The 24,950-nt window shown below is 48.8% G+C and overlaps 1 protein-coding gene across 6 annotated transcripts in view; it reads right to left on the minus strand.

Annotated features, from left to right (window-relative positions):
• Positions 1 to 24,950, minus strand: part of CADM1 (cell adhesion molecule 1) — a 239,261-nt gene that overhangs the window by 22,345 nt on the left and 191,966 nt on the right. For 2 of the 6 annotated variants that reach the window (XM_072979364.2, XM_072979363.2), the window contains exons 6-9: positions 20,528 to 20,627; positions 19,043 to 19,215; positions 14,322 to 14,393; positions 2,127 to 2,159 (exon numbers count right to left, since the gene is read on the minus strand). In XM_072979364.2, coding sequence (XP_072835465.2) covers positions 2,127 to 2,159; positions 14,322 to 14,393; positions 19,043 to 19,215; positions 20,528 to 20,627 — 378 coding nt within the window. The remainder of the gene's footprint in view (positions 1 to 2,126; positions 2,160 to 14,321; positions 14,394 to 19,042; positions 19,216 to 20,527; positions 20,628 to 24,950) is intronic. The other 4 variants (XM_072979365.2, XM_078379612.1, XM_072979366.2 and 1 more) reach the window with 3 other exon arrangements.

Raw genomic sequence — 24,950 nt, forward strand, 5'->3', positions numbered from 1 at the left:
ACTCTCCAGGATCAAACTGCTTAAAATATGCCTATTTATGTCAGAGGAGCTCAGCGCATCAAAATGCACACAGCAGAATTGCCACGCACCCGAGAGGATGCTGAAGACAACGTCCCTTTCTAATCTGATCTGTCTTTTGTCCCCCTTGCTTCAAACTTATCCAAAGCATTCACTGGAAGCTAAGGAATGGACAAGAGTGACCGGTGAAAAATATTTTAAAACTTCACACAGGAACGACAAAGAAGTGAGGATTCCTGTGGTTTGTAAGGACATAGTAAACCTTTTTTATATATTACAGTTCATGGTATTATCACAAGAATGGCCACCGTATGCAGTAACAGTGCTCCTGTTTTGTGTATTTCCTTCTCTCCAAAATAGATGATTTAGGAGAAAGAAGCAACACAGCACTTGTTTCACTAGAGAGAGGGGAAAAAATCCCCAGAACTGGCACTGTAAAAAAAAAAAAAGACTTATTGTGTGTCGCTGACACACTTCAGAGATATACACCTCCTTCTTGAGCCAAATCTTTCCAGAGAGATGAAACCATCACTGCTTAAGGTTTTCTTGCAGTCCCACTATGGATGCTTGTGGCATGATCAAAGTTTCATCCATCAGTGGCTTGTGGGTCTTCGTCTCCATGACATCAAGATGACGTGGTTTGTCCGGACAATGCCAGGGCATACATGGAATGTGCCAAAACAATTTAGAAATGGTATTGGCAATGGATGGCCTGGAGTATTCCAAGGAAGTGTATGTTCAAAGGAGGGGACTGAAGTAGTAAAAGCTTTCAAAAGAGGATGTGAATGCATTGAAAGAGTCTAGTTCGGGTGGAATCCAATCCTTTGCTTCTGGAGTGGTGTTGCCCCTTTGGACTACCTATGAAGTGGGTGATGGGTTACAAAGGATACAGTCGTCATGTGAAGATCTTCAGGGAAGGAGTCTTTACTGGGACTAATGGAACAGATTTGGGGAAGGGCTGCTACTTGAGAGTAGAGCAGACACTTAGTCCTAAGACTTCCAAGGGGGCTAGGTAGCAAGGATGTACTGCTGCTAGGCCTTCCGTATAAAAGATCCTTCTAAGAGAGAGGCACTACACTCAACCAGCTTGATCATAAAAAAGAACCCAACCAAGCTTGCTCAGAATTGCTAAGGGGTACACGAAAACCAGTCTTCACTTCTCTTCATGGCGCTCATCCCAGTACGACACACCAAGATGCGCATCTTTCCAGCTGCATCCTCAGCAATAAAAACAGGGAGCCGTCTTCCAACTTAATCATTGCCACATTTCTGGCATGCGTGTACTGGCATTGTTTCTCCTAATATTAGCCAGAGATAGTGGATTGCGCTCTGAAGACAGGTGGGCGACAGAGAGAGCTGCCGAGCTGTTTGCTGCAGAAACAGGAGCAGACGCAGAGACATCGGGGTGAGCTTGCTCGTCTGTTCTGCCCAAGAGCAAAGAGCAGGGGTGGCGGCGGTGGTGTCTGGAGCACGTCTTCGCTAGTCTGCTAACGAAAGACTTATGTGTGTGACCTGTGCCACCCGAGACTCCTCCGTGCAACCATCTTGGAATACTAAATGCCTTGCACCGCTCGGGCGCACGGGGGGGTTTGACTTACTGGGATCGGCAGGTCTTGTATCACACGAGAAAGCGAAACCAGGTTCAAGCTGCTTGGTTCAAAGCCACCCACACACCTTTTGTGTGCTTGTTCTCACCGGTGGCCGCACGAGTTGCTGAGAGCCCTTCATTCTGCTTTGGTACATTGGCTGGTTTTGCCAGGTGGAGGGGGGAGGGGGTTCCAGGGAAGACCCCCACCCCACCCCAACTGTAACCACTGCATGCTAAATTCAAAACTGGAGCTACAGGGCTAGAATCCTTTCAGGCCTTAAAAATCATGGCGTATCTCTGAGTTTGGTGGTTCACTTGAAGCGTGAGTCTCTCCCCCCCCCCGCCCACTGCCCACCACTCAGCTTTGCCCCGGTTCCCCAACCTGCTCCCGTGCGCCCCCCAGCCCGCCTTCCTCTCCCCTCCCCCCCCGGGCTGGTTTCCTCCCCGGCTTGCCTTGCCTTTGCCACTCAGCCACTCAGTGGCAGCGGAGAGAAAAGATAAACAGGAATGCAATACCAACCGTGAACCGCCAGTTCTGTCGTTGCCGTTGTGTCTACACAGAGGTTTTGGAGGAAAGGAAGAAACAGGAGGAACAGCATGCAAAAAAAGGGAGATGGAAAAAAAATGGAACAGATAATATATGAGCAAGCTTTCAAAGAACATTGCGTGACAAGCAATAATAAAATGAAAGGCAAAAAGCATTTGAAGTGAGTTGCACTGTTTTAAAGAGACATGCCTTAAAGCTTGAAAGCTGTGAGCCTGGGGGGGGGGCGCTCGGGCTGGGTGGGTGGTTGGGGGGCGGCAGAGGAGCGGGGCCCCCCGTTTGCTTTGGTTCTGGAGGTTTGCCAACAGTGATACTTTTCTGGTGGTCAAGAGTTAGGGAGGCATGCAAAGTGGGGAGAAACACCAGAGTCGCCCACATCGCGGGAGGAGAGCTCCCAAGGGGGCCACGGGGGGGGAGAGACTTGGGGGGGGAACAAAGGCAGCCCCCCCCCCGGAAGAGGCTTTGGTCCATCCAAACATTGCCTTTACCAAACACAACCTCCTCCAACGCTTCTCGAGTCGCAGAGGAATCAAAGCACCGCCCGGCAGCCAGGCTCCCCTTCCTCATGCGCAGGGCACCTGTGGATGTCAAGGCAGCGCACGGCATCCACGCCGTTCCAGGGGGAACGTCAGGGGCAGGAAAAGGCAAGAAGGGATGCACACCGGCTGGGTGGCATCCATGCTGGAGAACAGGTTCCCCGGGGGGGGGGGGGACGGGGGGGTTTGAGAGAGTAAGTCCTGCCTCTTGCAAGCCATGCAGAGTTGGTTCAGAAAAGACGACAACGGGAAGGGGCACTCCGCTTCTGCAGAGGTGCGGGAGACGTCCCTCGGCAAAGAGGTCTGTGAAACTATTTGCATTCCACCTGCTTCCGGTTGCCAGGAAGGCAGCAAGCCACACACCACAGCCCTTTTGCAGCCGTTCTTACAAGGCCTCGTTGGCTATAATAGTTAACGTTGTGGGCCACAAGCATGGGATTAAAAACCCAACCAAACTCTCGCACTTCTGCAGCCAGCTGGGCAGCCACCAGTTTTGGGAAGGGAGGGGACACCGAGACTCTTCCCCTAAAGCAGTGGTCCCCCAACCTTGGGCCTCCAGATGTTCTTGAACTTGAACTCCCAGAAATCCTGGCCAGCAGAGGTGGTGGTGAAGGCTTCTGGGAGTTGTAGTCCAAGAACATCTGGGGACCACTGCGGCCTAAAGGCAACATAGGTGCTCTCTGGGGGGGGGGGAGCACAGACAGAAGAATTTGTCTTGTTCACTTGATACAGGGCAGGGGAGCCCAACGCTCCTCCGCGGTTGCACGCAGGCCCCCTCCAGCACAGCTGTGTACTTTTTCCCTGCCAGGTATCCTTCCCCCTATGAATAGCTTCCTCAGGGGTGGGGGGTGAGAACTCCTGGAGGAAGCTCGCAGGAGGCACAATTCAATTATTAATAGGCCACCGGGACGGGGGAAGGGGGTTTGCGGGTAGCATCGGACACCAACACTACCCGTTGCTCGACACTCCTGCCCTCTCCAAAGGCTGGCTGGTTTCTTTCGGTTTTCCTTTCTTTTTGGCAGAAAACTGGGCCCTGGACTCTCCTAAGTAGCCCACTGCCGGTGTCATCCGGTCCCGAAAGCTGGCTCCATCTTTCACGTCACAGACCTCCACTCGACAGGAGACTCTTCTCTTCCAGCTCCCCAAGGCTTAGACCTGTAGCCCTGATTTGTACGAAGGGAGGACCCCCACTGAGGTGCAGAGTTCAAATATTTGGGTACGCTGCCCTAAAATACATGAACCCCGCCTGCTAGCCTGAACCCTGGAATGACCGCTTCTGGCCAGCTTTGTAGCTGGGGATCGGCCCTCACCCTGACCTTTGGCATGCAGAAGAGGCAAGCCTTCTAACGGGTGGTCTACAGGCCAGGAACGTGGGTCGTGGCACAGCGCCACGGCAGCCAGACGGTTCTTCTAAGGACATTTCACCAAAAGGGCGGAGGGAAATTCCGCGATAACTGTTTGGAAGATTTGGGGGAATTCTCTTTGGTTCAGGTACAGGCAATGTTCCAATGAACGAAAGCACACCTTTATGCGATGGACTGAAAAGCAGTCATGAATGCCCGGAGACGATCCTAGGACTTCCACAGAAGTCCACGGAGGTGTTTCTCCACCTTTGCCATGCGGTCCTCTGAATCCAGAGATGGCCAAACTTCCCACTTGAAAAGAAGAGGGTTTCCCCCCCCCTTTCCCTTTTGCACCCAAACAGAGGATAAGGTACCTTTAACTTTCCAAAGCAAGGGAGAAGGCGAGATAAATAAAATACATGTACATAACCCACATGGGAAAAATACACAATACTTACAGACTGGCACATTTTAAATTACTGACGGGAGGGGGAAAAACCCGACAACCCTGTACAGTTACAATAAGCACTTTGATCAAGATTCATAAGACAGCGCAGCACTGAGGACACCTCTGATCCTCCACTCCGACAGACAGCTTTCCTATTAGAAATCAGTTCAAGGGCATCCAGCTTTTGCTTTCATGCCGGGAGCTGGGGTGAAGTTACAGCGTCAAAACTGCCCAAGAGGAGCTAGGAGCAAGAGCAAAGCTATAGGGTCTCACGCTGTAGGGTGAGTGTGTGAGCGCGTGGGGGCAAGGGATGAGGTGGCAGGAGAGGAGAGGGTACAATCATTTTTTTTGAAATTTCATGCCACCCCCCTCGGAAGGGGCAGTTTCCTGGGGGTACGGACAGCGTAAGCCTGGTTAAAATTTATGCAAACGTTCAGTTCCCAACCGGGCTGTGCTGGAACCGGGACCCTCTGCTCATTTGCTGGAAAAAGATGATTAGTCAAAGACCACCGTTCTGTTGTAAGCACAGTGCAGCTCGCTTTCCCCATCCAGGGACAGAGATCGGCAGGTAACGGACAAACAAAAACGGAAACACAAAGTTCTCAAGCAGTTAAGGGCGAACAAAGATTCAAAAGTCAAACAACACCATGTTGGAAGCTGCGGCTGGAATGGCAAAGTTATGATTAGCAAATGGGCTGGGATGATGGCGGCAGGAAAACAAAGCAGTTAATGGTTAAAAGGTGCCCCGTCTCCAAGACCCGGCCCCTCGAACCCCCTCCTTCCCAAAGCGCCCCCCCTCCCCCAGTTTAGCAGTGGCCTTTGGGTGCATGAGCGTGGGGGGTGGGCTCTACCGGGTTTCCCCGAAAATAAGACAGAGTCTTATATTAATTTTTGCATTAGGGCTTATTTTCAGGGGATGTTTTATTTTTTTCATGCACAGCAATCTACATTTATTCAAATACAGTCCTGTCCTCTTCTTCTGGTGGCTGCACAAGGGTAGAGAATGGGGTTTCACTTAACTAGGGCTTATTTTTTGGGGTAGGGCTTATATTATGAGCATCCTGAAAAAAAAAATCCTACTAGGGCTTCTTTTCAGTTTAGGTCTTATTTTTGGGGAAACAGGGAAATACTCTTAAGGCACTTTACAGTGATGTCCTGGAAGGAACAGCTTCGGTTTCAAAGGCAGAAGGTAAGAGGCACAAAAGTTCCCTCCGCCCCCCAAATCCCCCCCCGTCAAATCCAGAAAAGAGGGCACCTAAGCATCCATTCCAGCCTGCTTGGCAAAGACCCTAAGGCACAATTCAAAACAGGTACGTGGGAAACCCTGGGGTCCACCTGTGCCCCATAAATAAGAGGACCATCCCCACCCCTGCCCAAAATCTATTTCACTCTACTGTATTGCGACACATCCTAGGATTCCTGGCCCATTGGCACGCATATATGGATGCACAGGGGGATCAATCCTGCACAGGATTGCCATCTTAGCCTCTTTCCACAGGAGCTTGGAGCGAAATTCAGAAGTACATCCCCTTCACACAGACCCCCCCCCCTCAGTGCTTCAGGTCTATCCATGCATTTGAGGGAGAAAAAAGCTTCAACAAAATGGCATCTTCCACTCAGAACATCCATCCATCCATCCACACCCAAGGTATGCCATGCACCCCCCTGCCCCACCAACTGGCGCAACACGAAGACGATCCTGAGATGGTGTGACCCTGCCAGCAACGCCTGTATCACTAAATAGTGGAAAGGAGATAAGGCACAAGTAACCGCCCCCCCCCCGCCTCCCAGACAGGCACACAAGCTCCCTCGGCCTCCGAGGCAGCTGGGCGGTATTTGGTTAAGGTGGTGGCCCTCAAAAGCCTTGGTGGCACAACCGCCTCTGTTCAGATGGCTCCTCTCCCAACTCAAAAACCGTTTGTTGAATGTGACAGACAGGGGTGGTGGTGGGGCTATTGGAAACTAATCCAGAAAATTAATCCACGGTCTCTAACAGAATGGGACCCATAAAATGGAACTGAAGAAGGGCCGACAACAAAACCACACACACACACTCATGCAACACCCTGGAACAGACACATGCTCCCTGTCAAAGTTAAACCACTGAATCTGGCAGCTCTACAAAAAGGTGCTGCCGTTCTGAGAAACTGTGCAGCCCCCCCTCGCTCCACAAGCCTTTGAGCACTTCACGTTGACCTGGGTTGGTAGGGCAGAGCCCCATGAACGTAAGAAAAAAAGAATCGGACTACTGAACACAGAACTTCCACAAAGGGGGGGGGGGGAGAAACAACAACAGAAGGCTGCCCTAATTTGGGTCGGATTATCTAGTCCTACACCACGTAGCGGGCCAGGGGGTGACACCATGCTTACAAGCCATGCTCACCAAAGCCGCACGTGGCTGCATGTCAGATCTTCAGGTGCGCACAGTGAAATCTGGCCAACATCTTGCACCAATTTCACCCGAATCTCGTCTCCTTCCACGCGTACCTCCCCGTTTCAGCTCAACTGGGCAAGGAGAACACCAGAAGCAGGTCTGAGAAACCCAGGAGGGAGGCTTCCTGCAGAGGCCTCCGACCTGCCCTGAAGAGGAACCGGGCAGACAGATCCTTGCTTCTGCCTCTGCCGTCAACCGGAAGGCGCACAGTCGGCCGAACAGCCAAGCGGCCTCCTTGTACAACCCCCACGAGATCACTTCATTTGCCGACCAGATGTTTCACAAAAATAACCAGGATCCATTTAGTCGCTTTGTGTAGCATGGAAAATTATTTTCTGAAGTGTGGCACTGCGTATTGGGCTGAGATTTAATGCTTCATTCCACTTGGCTTTCTCTTCCAGCCTCCCGTACGGGCCTCTCGGACGATTAAAAAAAACAAAAAAACGGATTGTGCCTGACTGAGCCGGCAAAAAGCACCTGAGACGGGTGCGATGGAAAAGGGAGAGCGGTCTCCACCCAAAGGCACACAATCCCACCTAGAAATTCTCCCGTTCTTTTCTTTTCTTTTTTTGCAGCTTCCCTACGTAAAGAATAGAAGCTGCGTCAGCAAGCGTCTTCTATCACGCAGTCCTTACGTGTTGCTGCTGCTGCTACAGGATGGTGTGGCAGCCAACCCAATTCCGTGCACGCAACGGATGCTATTCTTAGTAAATAAATAAATGTGGTTGGAAGTAGATACAATGAACTGGGCAGACGTGGAGCAACTACAGGAATTTAAATGGGACATCTCTTGTATAACTGAAAAGACTTCCAGGAAAAATAAATAAAACAATGTCCAAACAAGACACCACGAGAACGCGAGGGGAAAAGTCTCCTGTCTCACTCAGTAAACTGGTAAATACCTAACTTTCTTGCCTCTCTCCTCCTTTCCTTCCTCATTCAGAAACATTCCTTCCAGGGCTCCTGAGCATTGCTTCTACAGAGCAGAGTTGATTCGCCAACACGCAAGTCCAACCGCCCTTGGACGGAGGGTGGCGACAGATGCTCCGTCTTAATTATTTCTTCCCAGGTATAGGGGCCCTCCATATCCCCACCCGGCCCCTGTTCTCTTTTAATATGGCCACACACTGGATGAAAATGTCAAGAGATCACAACATCAACTCTGAATTAAATTGACATTTTATGAGGGACACAAGGAAGCCTCCACAGGAAGCCGAGACGAGACAATAAATAATTCGTGGGAAATGAAGCTCGCTCCCCGAGTGCTCCTGGTGGACTTAGCACCTGCCGGGGGGGGGGTGTTTGCTGAAGGAGAGGAAGAGACGTGCCTTTGATCCCAAGGGTCGGACATCATCCCTGGTTGATGATCCCTTGCCCTCTCAAGCTTTGCAAATCTGGGTGGGTGGGAGAGAAGAGAGTAGCCAGAAACCAGGGGGTTGACTTGCATTTAACACCCAGAGAGTTTCCTTGACTCACGACAAAGCCAACTTGGATGGACATGGCAGATGGAAGCGTGCTCTGAAACGAGATCTCATTAAAGCGAACGTGACTCTCCTCTTCTCTACCACGATAATTCAAAGAGCCAAATCAAAGGGGAGGCTCTCCTAAGCAACAGGAACAGGTTTCGGACTCCAAGAAAACTCTTGGCTAAATATTCAAGAGACACAAAGCAGGAGAGAGTCATCGGAGATCAAACAGAGAGGCTGATAGTCCTTTGATTTACAAGATCATCCACATATCTGATCATTGCCTTTATCAGCCAGCCCAATTTGTTAATAAACTGTTTTTAATGGGGTCTGTTCTTTTTATCCTTCCCACTGTAAAATGACTTTTCTTAAAAACAAAAAGTGGCACAAAGGTGTTCCTAAATAAACACTGTACAACTTTTGCACTGCTTCAACATGGTGCTCTCTCACCCTAAAAGGTGGGTTTTTTTAAGGAAAGAATAATGCTTCACAAAAAAAGGCAACTCTCCCATGTAGCCTTAATCCAAGTTTAGGATCTCGAAAGAGGGGGTTCTGAAGGACTGAGGCAGTTCCCTGTGATTGCACGCTGTTGTGTCTGCGGGAGACATAATAGCATCTCCAAGCTGGGCATGATCCAACATGTCAGTGCAAACACCAGGGACTCCCTGGGAAGCTGCTGAGGGCCATCTACCGTTCTCTTAGAAAGGAGAACGGGAGAAAAACAAGGTCTACCTCCAGGGCAGATGAAAGACCCATGCAGCAGACAAAAATAATTACTTAGATACCTAAGCAGGAGGAAAAAAATCGACCCACAAGGGTGGGCTAAAGAGAGAAGCAGACGTATGAAACTCCATGCACATAACTGCGCTCTCCCCCTCCCCCAAAGAGGAGAAGGGGTTATTTTTAACGAATGCTAAGAACTTGTAATTACCTCACAAGAAATAACAGATGTCCAAATGGAGTTATTTCAAGAGAAAACTCCGGAGGCAATTTAAATTATGTGGCTTGCTCTGCTGCATTGTTGTGTACGTCTTAATGAAGTGAGATAAAAAGTGTGTGGGTAGAGGGGTTGGCGAGGGAGGGGGGGCAGGCTGTTCGTGAGACGGAGCTGGAATACCACGAAAAGCAACGGGGGACCTCAGTGCAGATGAGAGAGGTCATCCGAGTTCATCCACCATTAAGGCACACAAGGTAAGTCCTCAAGTTGTGGGGAGAAAACTCCCCCAGGGATTTTTACCAAAGGCCAACGAGAAGATCCCCTCTTAAATTCAAGGGCAGAATAATAAACCAGTTGGTTGGCTTGACCAACGGCTCCCAGACCCCTTTGGAGGAAGAGGTGATGAACGAGGGCCAAGCCTGAAGGGACTTCTGTTGGGAAAAAAACACTTTGTAAGGAGGTTCCCATGTTTGAAAGCCTCGGCAGCTACAAGAAGTGTCCGCCACGGTGTTGTAAGGAATGCCCTGAAAGGGACCACCCTCTAAACCACAAGGGCGGGCTATGAGGGCTGTACATGCAGTTGGGGGTGCCGACTCTGGTCAAGGTGGCCCACTGCCCCCCCAGGCTTGCCTAAAACTATTCCCTTACAATCCTGTCTGTCTTGGAAACAGTGCGGGATTCCATCTGAGCCTAACGTCGTCTTGCAACTCAGGATTCCCCCATCTAGCCTGTCACCCGTAGGACTGGGGCTCTTCTTCCTTGTTCGTGTTGCTGCTGCTATTCTTCCGAAAATGCAGGTGGTAACCTTGGAAGCAGGCAAGCTTCCCAAGCAGGCACGATCCCCTGCCCCCAGAGGCTTTTAGGGAAGCATTTTTTCCTTGTGACGACTGCATAAAATGTCGGGTAATTATGCTAATTTCATTTGGAGAATGGTTTTCGGTTACACAAACCTTTAGCACGGAAGGGAGGAACTGCTTTCCTGGAGTTTTATACTCGCATTTAATCATTGGTGTTTGGCTTCTGAAGCTTTTAAGGCTAATGGGTGTCTCTAAAGCAGCCCTAGGAGGCTGCGAGGCAACGGAAATTTATTCCTGGGCCCATTTGTCAGGAGATAATATACAAGGGAAATTTAAGTAGGTTTCTGCCCTGCTCTTTCTCCCGTGCGCCCCCCCCCGCCGACGGAGAAGGGGAAGCGTCCTGTTCTCTAATCTTTCATCTGTTTGAAGGGAGGGCGCATGTGCGAGTCCAATTCCACATGTGTTGAGACATCAAACCTTTAGGATAAGAAAAATACATACAGCGCTGGTCTGCTAAGACACCTCACCTCCCCGAGATCCCATCCATTAAAAAAAAGGGGGGATTTGACAAAGTTGTTCCAGGAGCAATCTCAGGTTAACTGGGCGGCGGTGCCAGGCCGTTTGTTAGAACAAGAGCATCAGGCACCAAGGGAAGAAGATGTGGTGTCAGAGAGAGAGAGAGAGAGAGAGAGAAACCGTATGTGGAATATACTGACTAGGATGCTGGTGCTGACAGATGAATGGGTCACCCCATGCGAAAGCAATGGATCTTTCAATCAAGAAAAATGGGGGAAATTACACGAGAGCACATTTTACACCACACCGATCTAAGGCTTCATGACCAGCTATGACCAGAGGAGAGAGACCTACACTTAAGACTCCCCTCTTGCTGAAAGAGAGCAAGGATAAATCATGAAACACAGATTCAACACAGACAAGGCTCAGAGAACTTACCTGAGGTTTCTGGGCCTGTTTTACTGACAGGACCCTTAGTTAGCGTAACGATATCTACGCTGAAGAGAGCAAATTATTGGCAGAGATTTGTATCATTGAGTCAACGGCCATTAACCAGTATATCTGCAACTAGCTAAAATGGGTCATAATAAGCTAGAAGGCAACTAATGACAAACACACACACACACACACACACACACACACACACACACAAACACACAGACAGGGAAGCATCATATTTTAAAAGGCACAACCTCGGTTCTAAAACTACTCCAAAAATGTGATAACACATATATATTGTTTGGCGAAGGAAGAACATTTCCTGCTGGAAAAAAATATTGGTTGACTTATATGCAAATTTATCTAAAAACAGTTGAGTTCAATGCATGAGAGTTTATACCTATGCCTGTATCTCTCTGTGTTTACTGGCTGTGCAGTTTTGTGCTTTTGAGGCACAGTTATCAAATTACACACACACAGACACACACAGATACACACACACACCCAATGCCACCACGGCCAAGGGGCATTTGTGCTCCTGTTGGAAGGAGGTGGTGGGTTCTGTGAAGGAACAGAAGACTTTGAATCAATTGGGAGACTCTTATGGAAGTGCAAGATGCTTGATGGCCTGCTGACACAGGCTGCAGGTAACACACACACACACACACACACACACACACACACACACACACACACACACACACACACACACACACACACACACACACACACACACACACACGTGATGTGAAAGAAAGGTGAACACACAGGACCTGCTGCAAGGAAGATTACAATTTGCCAGCAACGTTTCCTGGAAAAAAAAATCCAGCCATAGCGATCAACTCTGGGGGAATTAGACTGTTTCATTTTTTGTTTTTTAAAGTAGGAAAGTTCTTTCTTCAAAACACACACAAACAAAATGAGTTAGAAGCACCCGGAGGGAAGCCAAGTGAAATTAAAACCTGCAGAATCAGCATGGAGCAGGGGTTGAGAGGCTGCCTGATTATCTCCAGAAGGCAGAAGCAACTGAGGGGTGAAGAGATGAGAGATGAGTCAGTCTTTGGGGGCTGTGGGGAAGGTGTTTGGGGGGGGGCTGCGGTGTGGGGGGGTTGCAATGTGGGAGGGGGAAAGCCCCTTTGGTAACCCCCCCAACTTCAGCTGGGCAAAACGGCAACTGGAGACCCAGAATCTAAACAAAATGTCAGACAAGAAATCATCATCAGTGATTAGTCCATATGATGTTTTCGTGATCTCCTGGGAAAGAGAGAGAGAGAGAGAGAGATGGTTTATGGTCACCCCCCCCCAATAAAACCACTCAGGGTTTCACTATCCTGTTTCCCTGTAAAGAGTAAAAAGAATGCCTCTTTCCTTTTCACCCAGCTGAGATTATTATTCTTAAAACATCTCCCTCGGGGATTCAAGAGCTGTCTCACTTTGCTGGTCAACTCCACCTGACTTGGCTTCGTCTGGCTTTTGGAAAAAGGAGAATGACCCAAGCGCAGGGACATCGTCTGGACGCGAGAGCTGCCCCTACCTGGGGGGAGGGGGGGACACAGACGACGACACCAGTTACCCAGCCACGCGGACGGGGGCCTCTTGGGGCAAACCCCAGAGTGGCTGCCGAGCTCTGAGGTCCCACCGAGCAACCATACGAAAACCGAGCTTTGAGGAACGACCGGCAGGAAAAAAGATTAGTCCCTCTGCCCAGCATCGCAGGTCGAAGCCCGCTTCCCTGTCGAGAGAGCAAGTGAGAGCAAACCTCGGTAGGGTTGTTCGAATTCTCGTTTCTTCTTTGGTCGAGGGGGGGGGGAAGCAACAAAAACAACACTGATCCTGCAGAGCGAGGCCTCCTCGAGGCTCTCTCTCAAGGGACTCTCTCGTCTCCGCTCCTCCGGAGCCTTTCCGCTGGTCCTTGCTGGGGTTGATAAGGCACAGGTAGAGGATGAACTGGTCAGCAGATCTGCATTTGAGGACTCCGACTTCCCCCAGCCGCGGGGAGATGTGAGTCCGAAGACACAAATCTGCCTCCACGTCACCCCGGAGACCACCGCCACCCAGCAGCGGAGACCCGCGGAACCGACGTCCACTCCTTGGATGGCACGGCCATCCCATAGTCCTACCATCAAAGCCAACCACACAGGCTCCCTGAGAAGGTTCGGTCCTCTAAACATGTCCTGATTTCCTTAGGCCCTGGAAGGAGAAAAACGGGCAGCCGGGCAAGACGAGAGAAATGAAACGAGGCAGCAGAACGAGAGGGTGAGGCCGAAGGCACCCTAGAAGGAACAGGTATTGTTACTGGTCCAGGCCACGAATCCCAAGCAGCAGAGAAAAAGCTCGTGGTGTCGCCTAGGACTGGAACACAAAAGGAAACCAAGGCGCAGAGACCGTCCCGGAGGCGAACGACGACGACCGCTGTGCTAAGCTAGTGGAGGAAAAACCATCACAGAAGCACCGACGGTCCCTTCCCTTCTGCTCCCGGGTGCCATTCCACACGTCTTATCAAAAACAAAAAAGGAAGAAGGGTGAGCAGGGGAGAGTAAAAGCGATACTGAAAGCATCCAGAAAATGGCTGTGATGATGAAAGATGGCTTAGGGGACCCCACATCTAGTTAAGCAGCAGTGGGGGGGGGGAGATGAACTGGTGGGCAGGGGCCAAGGGGCATGGCTGGTGAAGCAACTACTTTGGCTCAGGCAGGTCTGGGGAGGTGGGAACGGGGATCAAAATTCACAGGCAATTCACTTAGGAAGCATCGGGGCAAAATCCATCTTGGGATTCAGCAGCGCGGGGCACAGAAGCACATCAGGATAGCTGAAAATGAACGTAATTCCCCGGGATGAAGGCAGACGCCTGTTGGAAGTTCAAGAGGAGACGCCGTACTTCACAGTTTAGAGAATAGCAACTTGGACCAAAGCTGCATTTCTGTCTTTCTCGACCGGGCAGATTCAATGCATCTTAGATTTCTCCGACAGAGGAAGAGCATTATGCGGCCGGCTCCACCTTTCCGTACCGCCCCCCCCTTGACCTTTGCTAGTCACATCATGTTGGCAAAACAAAACTGGGATACTGAAGCAAGAATCAATGAAACAGGTTTTGGGGGCTGGGGTGGGGTTGGGGGGTTACCGGTGGCGGCAGGTCGTCTCTTCTCCTTGGGCTCCTACCCCATCATCCCACCCTTCTGATCCCCCTCAAAAGGCAACCCACACATTTAGGTCTTTCCCTCCAACCCCCGTCCCCCGGTTCATGAAAGTACCGTACCTGTGGCAGTGGTGGCAGAAAGGATGATAGTGGTGGTGGTTGTTGTGGGTGGAGGGAGAGTTGTGGGGGGATCTAGATAAAAATAAAAAGAAAACAGAAACAGGGAAAAAAAAGCAAATTAAAAGCAATGAGCACAACACAAAATTGGTCAATAAATTAACAAAGAAGCAAAACAAAGGATGATAGTTATACATTCGTGCTTGGACATATAAAGATGAGTCTTAAATTTTGGTGGAGGCAGAAGAGGACGAGGAAGAGATGCTACCATGTGGGGCTGAAATCCCCCACATGACCAGACAGTGATGCATTGGTGGATTTAGTGTGACGGGGAAGCGTCTGCACCACAAGCATAAGGACATGGGGAAGACAGAATTAGATGGAAGAGCATGAGATGACATGGGGGTGGGGGAGAAAGCCTGTGGGGGGGGGAAACGGGGGAAAAAAGAAAAGAAAACCCACATCAAACCAACAAGTTGCATTTTTTCTATGGCACCGAGAACAGTTTGCAACACAGAAGAACAACAATAAGGTTTTGTTTTTCTTGTGGAATTAAAAAAAATAAAACAACCCACAGCATTTGAAAAATGAGGGGCTGGGAGGGGGCAGGAGAGGCTCCCCGCCGGGCTTAACAGACTAAGTATCCACGCAGACGAGGGCCTCTCTCTGGTCTCCCCCTCCCTCCCTCCGTCCCTGCGCTTTGCTCCGGAGCAGTTAACTTCATTATTCTCTCCTCCATCAATACATCCCAGCAGGACATAAAACGACTTCTAAGTCAGTAATAAATACAAAAGGGAACGAGAATGTCACAACTAAATATCAAGTTGGATGCATGGAAGATTTTAGTGAGATTCTTTTTTAAAATAAAGTCAATGTCTTTGTGACTTATAAATATTAATGCTCTGCTGGGGCTCAGACATTTTTCCCGTTTTATAGATCACGTCTCCCAATGGCCCCCAAACAGATAAAGATGAAGAGGATTTCATTATATATATATAGAAGGTTGACCCGCCAAAGCCATCAGCAAACAATCTCCAGGAACATCAAATATGTATAAAATATTGTGAGTTCATAAAAAGTTACTAGGGGAGAAAAGATACAGGGAGGGAGAACGGGGCTCTCCCCCCCCCCCCCGCATGCAGATCAGTGCACAGATGATGAAACCGAATGTGTAAAGTAGATCAGATGACTTTGAACTCAAGAATGAGTCTGCAATAACGGAGCATGAAACGGTTCGGAGGCTTTTGATTTCAAAATTTATCTCCAGCACGTCAAACATCCCTTCACGGACACATCTGCTCTTCTTTCATCTCTGAGTGAGCTCTCGGATTTTCTAATTAATACCTCCAAACTTTAATTTACGTGCTTCACTTTCATTGCATTGGGCGCAACTTCACTGAGAGACTGGAGACATTGCTCGGGCACGGCCGAGCAACCGACGGTCGGCCAAAATGCCTTCCTGTTACTGGGGGCCTTTGGTGACGGGGCTGCGGCTGAGACCCAGAGGCTTCGTAAGGGGACACCTCAGAGCACTGGATTCATCATCTGCTTAACTGGTGGAAAAGTCAGTCTTAGCTACACAAGGCGGAAGAGGGCACTTCGGGGCGAGGGGACAGAACCACCCGCACCCATAAAAACACTGTCCTGTATTACACAAAGATCCACCTTCTAGATTCTCTCCTGGGTTCTGTTGCTTTGAAGTCAAAAAGGGCTCTTATCCAAACCCTGGAACTGCCTTGCTCCCTCAGATCTTGTCTCACGTCTAGCCTCCAGTTAGGGAGCCTTCAACTAAAATACCTCCAGGGAGCCCGGGAAACCTCCTGCGATCCCTACCATCTGGAATGGAGCACCCCCATCTTGGATGATACCAACCATAAATTCTGGCTTCCAAGAGAGTAAGACACCCCAAATGACACCAAACCCCCCCCCCCACATTTCCAGATATCCTGACAGCCCACTCTTAATTCATTCAACTGCATCAGATGGGAACTGAATGTCAATGCGGTAAAAGGGATGAACGTGGCCAAGCTGGGACATCTTCAGATCAACAGACCTCTAATTGATCCACAAAGGGGAGGGGAAATGAAATAAAACGAAGCATGGGCAGCAACAGCTAACAACCCACTGGGCAACATTCAGACACAAGATCTGTGACCAACGGGCCTTAGGTTGGGGGTCACGATGCTGTCTTGCAAACCATCTACATGTCCAACTTTCCAGCTTGGTTTGTTTTCATTTGGCTCTGTTTTGTTCTTTTTTAAACAACCAGGGATGCCAATCATCTGAACTTCCGAGACCTGCCAGCGCCTGTCAGCCACTGTTGATCGATTCTCTCCCCTGAGGGTTTCCCGCTGAAAACGGGTAGAAGCAGAAATATGTTGTGGTTTTGCGCTGAAACTCTGGCATTCGGACCGAACATAGAATCTATCAGACCAACTCACTTCACGTTCCTGTGAAGTGGGTAGTAGGTGGGAGATGAGGACCCACCCCTCAGGAAAGTCAAGCATGGGTTCTATTCCATTCATTGGTTACGTATAAATCTCTCCTTTCTGCCTGGAAGCAAAGAGGCTTCGATCATGGCATTTTTCATGGCAGCCCCGTCTTCAACCTCAACAGAAAAGAATAGTAGGTTCAGGGACATCAATTCTCTAATTGTTCTCCCTAAAAGTAAAGTGAATCTTGGGAAAAGCACAATCCTGGATGTCCTTTGGTCTCCTACACCTTCCAGCTTGACCCGTTCTGAGCTACCAGGTTATGCTGGTCTTGTACCATATTCAGGGGGTGGCCTCGGTGGTCACTGTTTAATTTGGGCAGTCCAATGTGTAAGCATCCCATGGACACATCCAAGAAAGCCTAACCACATGGGAGTGATTTCAGACAAAAGGGCCACATCCCTTCCATAGGAAGAAGACAGAAGAAGGTCTCAGAAGCTGACATTCTTTACTGAGATGCCAGACGATGTACATCTAGGGCCGACTGCTATTTCTCTCTCTCTCTCTCTCTCTCTACGCATTTCCTTTAAACCTGGCTCACTGATCAGAGTGAACTGTGAATGTTCAACCTACATGCTCACAGCTTTAACCCAGTACATGAAAAAGCACAAACAGACAGACATAGAGGTAGAGAAAAGCCATGATGTTAGTGGTCTTACATAGGTAAGCAGGGACTCTGAGAAACCTTATCTTCTGGCGGAGGTTGAAAGAGCTGCAGGACATGCACTGCGTCCAGCGGAAGCATTCTCCTGCCCTATCCTGAATATGCACCTGGACCCAAACACGGAGCCCAGTGACTGCCAAGCCAGACCGCGCCCGACTGCCACAGAGCCACCACATGGGACACCGCACTGGTCCAGAAATCCAGATCAGACAGTGGCATCAACCTCCCTCTGTGGTGGAACGCTAAGTTTCTGCTGGGGGCCCAGGTGATCCATGAAAAAAGCCAGGGGATCAGCCTGGGAAAATGAGGAATGGAGCCAGGCACCTCCTCGGCACCCTGAAGCTTTATGGCCCTGTGTGGTAAACAAAAGTCCTTCCTCTCCCTGCAGCTGTTCTAAAGAGACTCCCCCCAAAAAAGAGAGGGGGGATTCACAAAAACAGCACTCTGGAAACACGGCCGCCCACATCTGAGGTCTGGATTAATCCGTCCACTCTCCATCCTCGACAGCTTGGCAATGCTTTCGCGTCATACAGAGTGCACCAGAGTCTTCCCAAGGTTGAAAGCATTTGTAAGGCCGTTCTGGAAAAATACCATTTCATTTTTCTTCTAAAAGGCTGAGCTTTATAGCTCTTTCTGCCACAACACTGGAAGGAGTCAGTTTTTTTAAAAAAGCATCCTCAGAAAAACAGAAATAAAACAGGTGAGTAAGAGCTCTTTCAGGAAAACGATGGGTCAAATGTTTAGAGAGACTTAGAGAAGTGGGATTGTTGCAGATTATGTTTGGGGCTGCATTACCTGTAAACCCCTTTACACAATTTGGCTGAATATCAGGAAAAACATCTTAACAGTTGGAGCGGTACGACAATGGGACCCATGACCTCAGAAGGTGGTGAGCGCTACAACGCTGTGGCGGCATTCAAGAGAAAATGAGGCAGCCCTCTGTCAGATCTGCTTCAACGTGGTTTCCTGCACTGAGCAGGGGGTTGGATTCAATGGCCTTACAGGCCCCATCCAGCTTATTTATTCTATGATTTAATTTGCAAAAGAGGAACTAGTTCAAAAGATATACACACACTCACACCACAAAACCTGACACTGTCTGTTCAAATGCATTTGTAGAGAATTAGGCTGACTTGTAAAGGAAATGAGATAAAGGCTGCCCTGGACTGTGAAAGGACACTAAAGGCCTCCAGGAGGCTTATGCCCGCATCTCTGACCAGCGCATCTGGCCCCTCGGACCACCTCTTTTGCCTCCCAGGGAAGCCCACAAGGACTGTGCTGGCAGTAGACACCTTCCTAGCATACGATGACAACAGACTTTGAACCAGGAGAGGAATGGATAAAAGAAGAAGAAGAAAAAGGTCATGCGTTCTCACGTCATATTGTTGTTTCTATTGTCCGAATATCACGCTTGGGCCTTATCACGGATTCCTGTCCTGAACCGCCTGCTTGTTTACTCTGCCTCTCTCCTGAAACCCACAACCCCTCCTCAAGAAGGGATTGAAAAAGGTTTTGAGAGAAATTCTCTATCAAGACACCTGTGAGGAGGCTGTGCTGGTCTCACGTACCGTATACATAAAGTGTGTAATCAGAAAATGACGTCCCCACTTCGTTTGACGCCTCGCAGCGGTACGTGCCGTTATCGCTTTTGTTGAGGCTGTCAATGTGGAGGTTTGAACCTGACACGATGACGTGCTGAGGCATCTCGTCATCCACTCTTAGCCACGTCACGTCTACGGGCCTAAGGAAAAGAGAAGAGAGAGAAGTGGACGCGTTACGAACCCTTCCCACCGGCCAAGCCATTGTTATAAAGCAGCACCCTACCTCCCTGCAACAGAAACAAAGGCCCGGCGCTAAAACATTGGACCAAAGCAAGTTCCACGAAGCCTGTTTGCACCAGAAGGTGGAGAACAGGCTGTGCACAGGAAGAAAGCAAGTGGCAAGGGGTAAGAATGAAAAAAAGAACAGCCACAAGACATAAAAAGAAATAAAAGAAAAACCCAGCTCCTCAGGAAAAGTCATCAGGAGTTCAGCACCAAGCTTGTTTCCTGGGAAGGGAGTCCCCATGGAGTGTAGGGGGAACGAGTCGCCTTTGTGCATGAATTAGAGCTAGACTCTCAGACCTGAATGCGCAGGACGAGATGGTGGAGAAAAAGGTAGTTGGCATGGGGAGGGTGGGAATGGCGGAAAGCGGAGAAGAAAACCTTCTGTAACTGAAAAGGTCAAAACGGGAGTGTATTGATCAGCACCGTCGACGGGAGGGCAAATTCATTAAGAGAGATTGAGGGAAGTCAGGCACAGGAGAAAAGAAGGAAAACACTGGGCGGTAAAGAAGGGCAAACAGAAAAAAACTAGGCTAGGATCAGGTGGGTTGTGCGCTTTGGGGAACGAGACAGGCAGCGTTCAACAGAGTTGTGGGTCCTCCCATCCTGTTGCTTTTGCAAGTGTGTTGTGTCAAAAAGGTCATGGCTTGTAAAAATCTTGTGCTTCCAGGTTCTCAAAGAACTGGGACACATGCAAGGGTCCAACCACTGCATCATGGGGAATTAGAACTCAACTCAACGGGTAGCTGTTTGGCATTCCTAGTTTAGGAGTTTTGGAATGGTGGTGATAATGGTGGTGGGCAGTAAAAGGAAGTGCCTCCTTTATTTAATATGAGCAGGGGAGAGGGGCAACATGGCCTGGAATCTCACCGGGAGCATTTTTTAAGAGAGAGAATTTCATGGCGTTTCCTGTGTAATCTAATCTCCTTTGGGTGCGTCATTATTCCTTTCCAGCCATGCTACCTGCTTCAGTCATCAAAGAGATGTCTAGACCCATCAACTGAATGAAGGGATTCAGGGGAGAAGGTGGAAAGGCCTGCTTCCATGGTTTGGCTCTTCCTGTATGGGGCATCGTAAGACCCCCAAGGAGACCTGGGCTGGGGTGGAGAGTGGCCGAGAGCTGCGTGAGGAAACAAGATGCCCCAAAGGAGCACAAACAAGACCCATTCGGGAGTTGAGAAGCCCTCACTCTAGAGACCTTTGATTGCATTGCTGGAGCTTGCAACTTACTCTGGTTTCCCCTTCACTTGGCACAGAAGATCTAAGAGGTCCCCTTCTCTCGTGAGCGGCTGCCCCGGGGAATTCTGGAGAACTTGGACTTCGGGTTTATCTGTGCATCAAACATGGAACACAAACAACGGAAGGAGGGAAAGAAAGAGAAGGGTTAAGAACAGCACGCAGTAGCAACATGACCAAATTCCCCACGCATCCTTTTTTTCTTCCCCAAAGCACACCCTGAAACGAAACCCTCTTTCCGACGCCACTCCACCCGCCTGCCCCTCTCTGTTGCACCCTTCTAATCAGCAAATTATCCTGCCATTTGCCCCCCCCCCCCAAATTAAGTTGACTAATAACCTCCAAAGCCCAACATGCTGATAAGGGAACGCGCGGCGCCAAGGGCTTGCGGCAGCCCCCACTGGTTCTTGCAAAATGAAATTTCCTTAAATTGAAGTTTATCTCTGAACTCACTCGAGCTAAAGGAAACTCATTTGCCTTCATGCTGAGGTGAAACGGCAGATTTGTGGTGTTCAGAATTGATACGTTTTATCATGTATCATATTTTATGGGCTGACAATACTCAGTGCCATGGCATATTAATACGTCGGGCTCTGATGGGAGCATTAGTGCCGGAAAGGCTTACGGGAAGGAGCGGCAGATCGCTGCCTTTTGTTGGAACAAAGCGGAGGCTCCCGTCAGCGCGGATGAACCTCGCAAATCCCCGAACACAAACACGCCGAGGAATTAAAAGCGCTTTTATGCCCAGGCAGGGTAGCCGGAAATCCTTCCCAAAGACCCGGTAGGAACAAAAGCGGACGGCCGCCGCTGAAAAAGCCCACTGCCTTCCTCCCGGGCGCAGGGAGAGCAACAGGCAGGGCGAAACCAAACCCTTTCGGATCGCAGAGCGTACCTGCTTTCTTCCACTCCCCGGCCTCGAATTTACGGTAAATGCCGCTGATAATAAGCACAACAGTAACAATGGTAAACAATAAATCATAGCAAACAATTATTGTTGTTGTCGGCACTGGTTCCCGCCCTGGCAGATAAACGAGGTGAGAAATCCACACACGTTGATTAATACACTGTCAAGATGAAATACTTTGTAATTAAGTTTGCTACCCTGCATGTGCAGCAGTTGAAAGGTACAGTATTTTTTTTATATTAGATTTGTGGGGCATTTACAGAACACTTTCAGAAAGTTTATATTTTTTTTAAAAAAAATTGTTTTGGTCATCTCAGAAGGCAGCGTGAGCTGGAACAGATCCAACCAGCCCGAGAGAGCAGGATCTGCTCTGGAGGAAGGATCCTTACGTTGGGCTGCCGGTGAGCAACATGGTGCCACTGGGACTTGACACCCACGAGCCTTCAGCCAGTCCCGCATGAAGAGAGAAAAGACACGTTCATACTTCCGGGCAGTAGGTAAATCTGTGTAGCCTAACGTGGATTTCTTTGAAAAGAAATGAAAAAATTGGAAAAAAAAAAAAAAAAGGAAAATGAAACACCTGCAGGGCTTTGATGGAGGCTGGGAGAGAGAATAATAAGGCGTCTTTAAGAAGTGTGTTCTTCAGAATCTGGAGAGCGAGAGTCGCAAGGTGAAACAGCAACATCTATTTGAAATAGACAGCTATACATATTATCTACAATACACACACAGAGAGAGACAGAGAGGATGTATTTTCCGTGAATGCAACTCAATGCAACATTCAGCCTCTTGAGAGCCAAGAAATGGCCACCTTCTCCCCACACAGTTGGGGAGATAAACTCAAGAGTCAATGCGTGTTGCCTTGACCATGGAGAAACTTCCATGATTTCCCATGCCAGAATATTCCAAGATGAATGTTCTCTCCCCCCCCCCCTTCTAGTGTTGCAATCCATGTTTGAATTTCATGAAGAAATGAAAGTTCACCTCCCCTTCCTTCCCCATTTCAAAAGGAATATCATCCAGGTCTCAGTGCTGTTTCTTGAACAAAGCCAGAAACCACGTTAAGAAGCAGAGAGAGAGAAAAAATGATAACAAAACAAATGCTATTTGCGAAGTATTCAAGAAGACACACCCTATCCGAGGCATGTGGAAAATATTGGCTAGCGGCACATTCTAATTTAGAAATAAGATTAAAACAGACCCAAAGAGAGGAGGAAAACGTTGGCCAGGGAAAACATAAATACAATTAAAAATAAACAGAGAGACAGAATAATCAATTCAGTGAATATCAGCTGGTAAAGACTTTAATGCCAAACATAAAAACAGAGGACGATACATGGGGTTTAATGAGCACCAGAACCCCAAAAGAACACAAAGGTCCAGGAGAAAACTGCGGAGAAACCAGAAATAAAAAGAAGTGGAGAAAAGTTAACAGAACAGGAGAAGGAAGAAAGCAGGAAAAAGCACGGAGCCTTGATCCTGTGTAACCACCTAGGAGAAAAGGGAGTTAAAATGGGGAAAAGGTAAGACAAGATAAGAGCACGGCCAACTTATTTTATGGGGTGTTTTGTGCTGTGCAAGGCTTCATTGACAATCTGGCCAGGATACAGGTGGGGACTTGCGTTGACTGAAAAAAGCCTCACCAGCAGATACAGAAAGGGTTGAGCTTCCACCCCCAGCAGGGCCTAGAGGAAAAATGTTTACCTTCCCTCCCCAGGTCCCTCTACTGACTCTCCATGACAAAACTCTGCTTGGAACCATTTTCCAAGCCTTCCAGAGCAGATGTTGGTGATACATGAGGGCTACGTACAGTTGGGGGACAAGGGTCCCCTCCATCTGGACCTGCCTTCCATACCCAAGTACCCAACCCACCCCTTGGTCTGAGCTTTAATTTCAACAATATTTGAAAGCCCCCAAAGTAACAAGACTTTGCTTACAATCAAATCTGAGAAGAGGGGGGAAAGAGCAAAAATGAAGGTCTCTAGCTTGAAAAGATAAATAATTACTTCATCAACATAACAGAAACAGAAAGGAAGGCAACAGTCCGGAGGGGAAAAAAAAAAAAAGACATTTTTTGTCCTTGAAAGGTTAAGCTTTAAAGAACAAGCAGGCAGCTGTGGAAGAAAAGCAAGATAAAATCAAAGATTTTTTAAAAACCCCACAAAAATCAGATCAGAGATATCAAAGAATAACGGCACATCATCGGCAGAGACATGATAATTATTACCAAAGAAGTGAATAAATGAAGCAAAGAAAAGTAAAGAGGTAACAGTCTAACACAGAAGCTTGAGGAGGCTCGATTGAGGAAAGGCAGGAAATGACCCCTGAACATTGTATGAAAAGTGCGAGGAAATACAGAACAGAACTAAGAAAACTAGGAAAGACCACACTCACAGAAAGGAAAATGGGGAGCAAAATTTAAAACATAAGACGCACCGAGAGGAAGTGGATTGCCTGACCCTGCTTTTTAGAGAGAGGCAGCTACTTTGAGTAAACAAAAGTCTTGGTTGGTACGATTCTGCACTTTTAGAACGCCAGACTGTCCTGCTGTTTTAGGCAACGATCCTTGCACTAGATATTGGTCGGTCTGAACCAAATGCCCCAACGGCATTCACCTTCCCCGGGGCTGTTGCTCAGACAGAGGGCAAGCCAACTCTCTGCCTAAGAAGCAGCGCTCAGCCGGTGGGTTTGGTGGAAAAGCACAGCCTTCTTTTTCTACACATGGGCAACGGATACACAGACTCCCTTCTTGTCCAAAGAGATCTTTCTTCCCCTCCACACACCTGTATTTTCCTTCCAGAGAATTCTAGGGCCATCCACGGGCCCCTGAGTGCCCCCTGTGGTCAAGCTAAGGCATCCCTGAAAGATGATGAGGCCACCTTGCCCAACACCTTGTGAAGCAGCCTGTGCCATCGTTGACAATAAGGAAGATCTTTGTAACTTTTAGTCACAATCACAGGCTTGTTGGTTGGCTCCTTCTCTCTGGAACATCAGAAAACAAGCTTGGTTTATGCGCCAGGTGACAACCCTGCAGGTATCTGAAGATAGCTACGAGGCCACCTTTTGGTGTCTTTTTTCCTCCAGGCTAAAACAAAGCCCAGGTATCTCAGCTTGGTTTCCAGACCCTTTCCACCAGTTATTCAGTCTCAGGTGCAGCCGCGGTTTATGACAACACATGCATAGTTTGCTCATGCCAACCCATGAGGAAATGGGTCAACCCCAGCCAAAACACCCAAGTAACAGTTTCGTGTGATAGCAGGAGCCACCGGGGAGAACACTTGGGGGGTGGGTGGGTGGTCTGTCTTGTAACTCAGAAAGTCCTACCATGGACACATCTTCCACTGGATAATGAGCCCTTTCTTATGAGTGAGTCGTGGGCTTGCTTGTCAAATGCAACGCAATCGACATCGCTTGCAACACTAGGATGTTGAGGAACTCAAAGGAAGAATGTTACAGTGATGTCCCACTGTAACCCCATGGAATCCAAGAAGCCTGCATGTAAATCTCACTGGT

This window comes from Pogona vitticeps, chromosome 8 (assembly GCF_051106095.1).
Source record: "Pogona vitticeps strain Pit_001003342236 chromosome 8, PviZW2.1, whole genome shotgun sequence".
NCBI lineage: Eukaryota > Metazoa > Chordata > Lepidosauria > Squamata > Agamidae > Pogona > Pogona vitticeps.